A 7,076-nucleotide genomic window follows, 5' to 3' on the forward strand; every position below is an offset into this window, starting at 1 on the left:
TAATTACAGGGATTTTGGCCAACTCAGCTCTTCAGAAATGTCTTTTTATTCCTTGGTTTTAATCCTCAAAAGAGGCACAGGGGTTCTTCACATGAATCATGGGATCTCAAGGGCTGGAAGGGACCTGGGAAGCTCATCCAGTGCAGCCCCCTGCCAGAGCAGCAGCACCTAGAACAGGGCACACAGGGACTCATCCAGCTGGGGTTGGGATGTCTCCAGAGCAGGAGCCTCCACAGCCCATCTGGGCAGCCCCTGCCAGTGCTCCCTCACCTCAGCAGGGAACTAATTCTGCCTTGTGTGTCTCTGGAACCTCTGATGTTGCAGCTTGTGCCCGTTGCCCCTTGTCCCATCATTGGCCATCCCTGAGCACAGCCTGGCTCCAGCCTCCTGACACTTGTGAACATGACTGAGCTCAGCCCTCAGGCTCCTCTTCTCCAAGCTGCAGAGCCCCAGCTCCCTCAGCCTTTCAGCACCAGGCAGATGCTCCACTCCAGCACCTCTGTGCCCTGTGCTGAAATGGCCTCCCTTAGTAAGGAAGCACTGAAGAAAGGGATCAGCCTTTCACGGCATCGCTGGAGGCTGATTTACGGCCTCCCGAGCGTGGCGAGTGCCGCATTCCCCAGAAAGGGCCTGGTCTGATGTTCCCTCAACTGGAACACAAAAGCATCAAGTTTCCCAGGACTCCAACCCCATCTCAGCCAGTCATCCCTCACCCCCCACCACACATCTATATATATGTGTGTGTTGTCCCCTTGCCATCCTCCACGGCCACGGCAGGCGCGGTGGCAATCGCCTGAGGACACCACGGGCAGGGCCAGGCCTGGCAGCCTCCAGCAGCCGCCTCTCCATGATGTGGGAGCTGCGATCTGTAGCCTTCACCCGAGCCGTCTTCGCCGAATTTCTGGCCACTTTGGTCTTCATCCTCTTTGGCCTGGGCTCTGCTTTGAACTGGCCCTCAGCCTCCTCGCCCAGCGTCCTTCAAATCGCTCTGGCTTTCGGCCTGGCCATCGGCACTTTGGTGCAGGCCCTGGGGCATGTCAGCGGAGCCCACATCAACCCGGCCGTGACCGTGGCTTGTCTCATCGGCTCTCAGGTCTCCTTCCTCAGGGCAGTGTTCTACGTGGTGGCCCAGCTCCTGGGGGCTGTGGTGGGGGCTGCCATTTTACACCAGATCACCCCAGCAGACTCCCGGCAAGGCCTGGCCATCAACAAGGTAAGACCTCAGCCTGTGGATGAGTGGGCATGGGGTTTGGAAACCATAGAATCATGGAATAGTGGGGGTGGGAAGGGACTTTTAGAGCTCCTCCAGCCCAACCCCCTGCTCCAGCAGCTTCCCCTGGCTCAGGGGCACAGGAACGTGTCCAGGGGGGGTTGGGAACCTCCTGAGAAGGAGCCTCCACACCCTCCCTGGGCAGCCTGGGCCAGGGCTCCAGCACTCCATGTAGCCCTTCAAATAAAGGAGGGGAAGCAAAGGCTGAGGGATACAAAGGGGTTTCTCAACAGCAAAGACCCGTTTTATTTAGTGTTGGGTAGGAAGACACCGTCAGCTGCAGCCCAGCACCATCAGCCTGCTGTGCCAAAAGCCCTTCCACATGGACTCCAGGGGTTTGGAAACCACAGATTCGTGGAATAGTGGGGGTTGGGAGGGACTTTAAGAGCTCCTCCAGCCCAACCCCCTGCTCCAGCAGCTTCCCCTGGCTCAGGGGCACAGGAACGTGTCCAGGGGGGGTTGGGAACCTCCTGAGAAGGAGCCTCCACACCCTCCCTGGACAGCCTGGGCCAGGGCTCCCTCAGCTCAGCACCAAAGATGCTCAGCACCACCTCTCCTCCTGTTCAAGTGGAACTTTTTGTATTCAAGCATCTTTCCATTACCCCTTGTCTTGTCACTGGAGACAATAGAAAAAAAATGCTGCCCCATCCTCCTGACATCTACCCTTTAGGTATTTAAAAGTGTTGCTGAGGTCCCCCTGAGCTCAGGCTTCTCTTCCCCAGGTCCTGCAGCCTTTCCTCCTCACACACATGTTCCGGGCCCCTGATCATCAACAAAAATGACCCGTTAACAGGAGACCAGCTCAGCCCTCAGCACTGCACTCAGTGCCTTCCCACAAGCCATCCCTCCTTACAGAATCCCCAAATGCTGGGGATGGGAAGGGCCCTGCAGAGCTGCCCCAGCCCCAGCCCCTGCTCCAGCAGCTTCCCCTGGCTCAGGGGGCACAGGAACGTGTCCAGGGGGGGTTGGGAACCTCCTGAGAAGGAGCCTCCACACCCTCCCTGGGCAGCCTGGGCCAGGGCTACCTCAGCTCAGCACCAAAGGACTTGCTCCTCCTGGGCCAGGGGCACTTGCTGTGTCCCAGCCTGTGCCCATCACCCCTTGTCCTGCCACTGGCCACCCCAGCACAAAGCCTGGCCCCATCCATCCTCCTTTAGGGACTCAGCAGCATTGAGAAGGGTCCCTGAGCTCAGGCTTCTGTTCCCCAGGCTGAACAGCCCCAGGTCCTGCAGCCTTTCCTCATAAGGAAGATGCTCCAGTGCCCTGATCATCTCGGTGTCCCTGCCCTGGCCTCTGCAGCAGTTCCCTGTCCCTCTGGAGCTGGGGAGATACTTAAAAGTGTTGCTGAGTTGCCCCTGAGCTCAGGCTTCTGTTCCCCAGGCTCAACAGCCCCAGGGCTGCAGCCTTTCCTCCTCACACACATGTTCCATCCCTCAGCATCTTGTTTTCTCCTGTAGAGACACCCATGCCAGGACCAGCATTGCCCAAACTCTTGTGCCAAGCAGGGAGGGAGGAGGCAGGGGGTGTGTTTTAGGAAGTGGCACACAGAAATCCCCTTTCTTGCAGAAGAGAGGCACTGCCAGGACACATCTTCACTGCCAAGGAGATTAAGAGGGTTGGAAAGCGAGGCTGAGGATTACTTTGAGCAAGACTATTTAGGCTGATAATAGCTGAGGTTTAACAAACCCAACAAAGCAAGTAGGAGTTTTAAGAGACTTTCAAAATGCCCAGCTGTGTTGTTTTAGAGCTTAAACCACCTAAAAGGGGAATAGGGATTTTCTCTCCTTTTTCTTTCTTTCCCTGTGGGCCTGTTCATCCTGTAGCTGCCTGCACAAATTACCCTGAAAGTAAAAGAAGTTGTAAAAAAGGGAATATTGGAGAGGAGAGTGAGCAAGATCTGAGTCTGGATCCCTTCCAGGAGGGAAATTGCTGCCTTCATGGCATCAGTGAGCAAAGCACTCTCAGGATCAGCATTTAGGAGGCTGCAGAGTATCTGCAGCAGGATTGACACTGGGTAAAAAAGGGCAGAGCTGTGCCAGGACGGGCTGGAGGGAGCAACAGCAAAGGGAGAGCATGTGCAAACAGGGCTGGCAGCTGCAGATCAGCCTGGCAGCACTGCCAGAGCCACCCAGCCCTGGATGTAAAACTATACCAAGGAGTAATAAAGCATCAGGAGGCAGAGCTGGAGGAGAAGGGAGTGCAACCAGGCACAGCTTCAGATCAAATCTGGACGAGTTCCTTCGGTCAGAAAAGTGTGGGAAGGGATTTGATTTGATTATTTTTTAACACCAGAACGTTTCTTTTTGCCATTTCCAACTGCAATGTATCAACTTTGCCAAAAGGCTTTTTGCTCTTTAAGTGTGAGGAAAAGAACAAGGAGGGGGGGAAATATCCCAGGGGAAAAAAGAAGAGTGAGAAACAATCCCCAAATGCCCCCAAAATGCTTCCTGACAGGTCAACCAAGTGTTACCCATTGACCCACTTTTCCTCCTCCTCATATTGCTGACAAAAATCTCACCTGTTTTCCTGCCTCTGGTTGGGGTCCCCTGATTTGAGTTTCCCCCTCCACATCTCCAAGCCAGTCACCAAACCTTCCTGTCTCTGAAACACACGTTTCTTCCTCCCCTTCCAGCTGCACAACGAGACGACGCCGGGGCAGGCAGTGACTGTCGAGCTCTTCCTCACCTTCCAGCTGGTCCTGTGCATCTTTGCTTCCACTGATGAGCGCCGGGAGGACAACCTGGGCTCCCCTGCCCTCTCCATCGGCCTTTCTGTTGCTGTGGGGCACCTCCTTGGGGTGGGTTGAAAGGGGGGAAAACTCAAAAGCATTTTAGGTTGTCTTTGTGTTTATGTCCCAAACCTGTGTGGCTGCATGCTCTGGGGATCTGTAACTCAGGTGATGTCCAGGAGCTTTGGTGGATAGAGGAGATGAAGCCCACCAAAGCCATAACAGAGTGAGCTCAGCCTTTATGGAGCATGAAAAAGCAACCTTCTGGGCTCTGCTGCTCCTTGAGGGAGCTCCAGGCATCAGTGGGGTCTTCTGTCCTGGAGGGGATGTGTTAGCAACTGAGGCACTCAGGATCATGATAAGATTGGAAGCATTTGGGATGGACACCCAGGGAAATCCCACCTGGGTGATAGACCAAAGCAGCTCCCACCACTCCCAACCTCTCAGTTCATGCTTTAAACAGCAACAATCACACCACAGCTCCACCAGCCCATGTGTCTGTGGGACTGTTCTTCTCCCATCCTCAATGGTAAGGACTAGCAATCTGCTCCAGGACTAGGCCCAGCAGAAGCTTGTCCCCCACATGCTTCAGGGCATGTCATTCCACCTTCAGCTGAGCTGAGCCATGCTCAGGACACACAGGCTCACACAGAAGATGCTCCAACACGGACAACTCATCCATGTTGACATAGGTGGTGGAAGCTGCTAGCAGTCCTTCTCCTGGAGCAGGCATGTTGGAGGGTGAACATCAGCTCAGGGAATGAATCATGTTAATAACACACCAGGGCTTTTGAAAATGTGCTGAAAAGGCTTAATGCTAACCACAAGTGTGGTGTTTCCTGGCAGATCCGTTACACTGGCTGCTCCATGAACCCAGCCAGGTCTTTTGCCCCTGCTGTGATCGTCGGAGACTTCAGTGATCACTGGGTAAGAAGTCAGGGCTTACCTGCTGTTTTGGTGGGATGAGCCTCCCTACAAGTTCCCAATATTCCTCGAAACCCACAGAGCCAGTCAAACTCCTGGCATTTCCACACCAGCTCCCAGCTGGAGGAGAGATGTGGAGATTAGCAAAGAGAGGTGGGGCTCAGTGCTTCAGTGGCTCTTCTGAGCAGGGAGCATTGCAACAGGAAAAGGGTGTGTGATTTGTTGACTTGAGAATTAGCAAAAGAAGCAAAACCAATGGAGAGTGAAGCAGCTCTTGCCAGTCCTTGGGGATGTCTCCTGGTTCCTGTTGGCTCTAGGCACACGTCTCCCACCATCTCCCTTGTGAACACTCGTAGGCATTTCCATCTGCACAGAGCACCTGCAGAGCCAGAGCTGGGGTGGTGCAGGTTGATGTGCTCAGAGGTGTTCAAGCCCAAGCTGGCAGCCTCCTCTTCTCTATAGCAATGTGTAGAAGGGTGGAAAAATGTTCCTCCAGAGGAACCAGAGTCATGGAGCGTGCTCATGATGGGCCAGTCATTAATGAAGATCAGGCAGCCCTCAACAGAGGAGGAAAGAGAATGGTTAGATATATTCAGGCACAACAGCAATGGATGGGAGTTCAGGTCAACAGTGATGGCCAAAGCAGAGATGGCATTTTGGTCCTGATGCACAGAGGGTGGGAAGAAACGTGATCCCCCTGCAGTGCCTTTAGGAGACCTTGGTTCCCCTCCATCCTCCAAACTCAGGCTGGTTTTAGCTCACCTGATCCTTCTCTTTCCCTTTCCCCCAGGTCTTCTGGGTGGGCCCCTTGGTTGGGGCAGCAGCAGCCTCCATCATCTACAATTACATCCTCTTCCCACAAGCCAAAAGCTTCTCGGAGAGACTCGCCATCTTCAAAGGCTGCGAGCCCGAGGAGGACTGGGCTGAGCGCGAGGCGCGGCGGCGGCAGTCGGTGGAGCTTCACTCCCCACAGACCCTGCCGAGGGGAATGTCTGAGAAGGTGTAGCCAAACCTCCCCCTGGGCCAAGAGAGGAGCTGGGCAAAGCTCTGGCATCCCTTTTAGAGATGGTGCCTGTTCAGATGAGCTTTTCACCTCTCCCCTCTCTCCTCAAAGCTGACTGATCTCCTGGGCAGACGCACCGTGATGGCCCAACTCACCTTCTGCTGCCCGTCTCTCCCCATGGCCAAAGGTTTCCTGATGCTGGGGGAAAACACCATTTAAATCAAGAGCACCTGTGTAGCAACAGGAACAAGGACACTGGGCTCCTACCCCAGGCCAGGGGATCCTACCCTTCCACATCCCCCTTGCAGGAGGCAGCGCTCAGTAGTTTGTTGCCCTTCACCAAGAGCAGCGAGGTGCTGCAGGGAGTTGTTATTACAGCCATTTGCTGGGTGTGGAGGTTGCCACCCGATGCCTCATTGCTGTTGAACTCTGTTCACCTGGCTCCCATTTTTTTGCTCTCTGCCCATCTGTTTGCACACACACACACCCCCACCCCTACCTGTGGCTCGCTCTGTGCCACAAATAACTCAGCAACTACAAGTTTTGCTGCTGAAAGGAACGAAAACGCCATTTACCAGCCCCCAGGGGATGGAGCTGCCCTCCTCTCACAGGAGGCTTTCCTGAGGAGATGGGACTGGAAGCGTGTCCTTGAGTCCCTGCTGACCCCATTGCAACTGCTCTCTCCTGTGACAATGAGAAACCTGCTGATTTCCAGCCCGGATTCAGCCATGGCTTGTGGACTAGTGTTGTCTTTCAGTTTCACCTCTCTCCCTGGTTTTTGCTTTCTTTCCTCTCCTCCTGTTCAGGTAAGAAACACAAAGCATTTCAGGTGTGATCTTCATCACTCACTTCCTACAGCCCAGAACCATCCCACCCCTTTCTTCTGCTATGTCAGGACCTCACTGTGCTCCCCAGTATAGCCAAAGAATTTGGGTTAGTCTGTGAGATACAGCTTTACTCTTTCAGCCATTAATTGAATCCTATTTCTATTACTTAGCCTGACATCATCCCCTTCCAACACAACATCCCAAAGCCTTTCTCTGTCAGTGCTGTCTCCTCAGCACTGCACCACCACAAAATATCACCACCAAATTCAGGCTTTTTCTGCTAAAAGCTGTTAACAGAAATATTTGCCAAGGTTGGACCCAATT

The 7,076-nt window shown here is 54.1% G+C and overlaps 1 protein-coding gene across 1 annotated transcript; it reads left to right on the forward strand.

The window, feature by feature from the left end:
- The first annotated feature begins 847 nt into the window (after positions 1-847).
- Positions 848-5,928, forward strand: AQP2 (aquaporin 2). Its single transcript, XM_062015542.1, has 4 exons — positions 848-1,213; positions 3,903-4,067; positions 4,845-4,925; positions 5,713-5,928. Exons 1-4 carry the CDS (start codon positions 848-850, stop codon positions 5,926-5,928), a joined length of 828 nt encoding a protein of 275 aa, XP_061871526.1.
- The last annotated feature ends 1,148 nt before the right edge of the window (positions 5,929-7,076 follow it).

This window comes from Colius striatus, chromosome 26 (assembly GCF_028858725.1).
Source record: "Colius striatus isolate bColStr4 chromosome 26, bColStr4.1.hap1, whole genome shotgun sequence".
In the NCBI taxonomy this organism is placed as follows: Eukaryota; Metazoa; Chordata; class Aves; order Coliiformes; family Coliidae; genus Colius; species Colius striatus.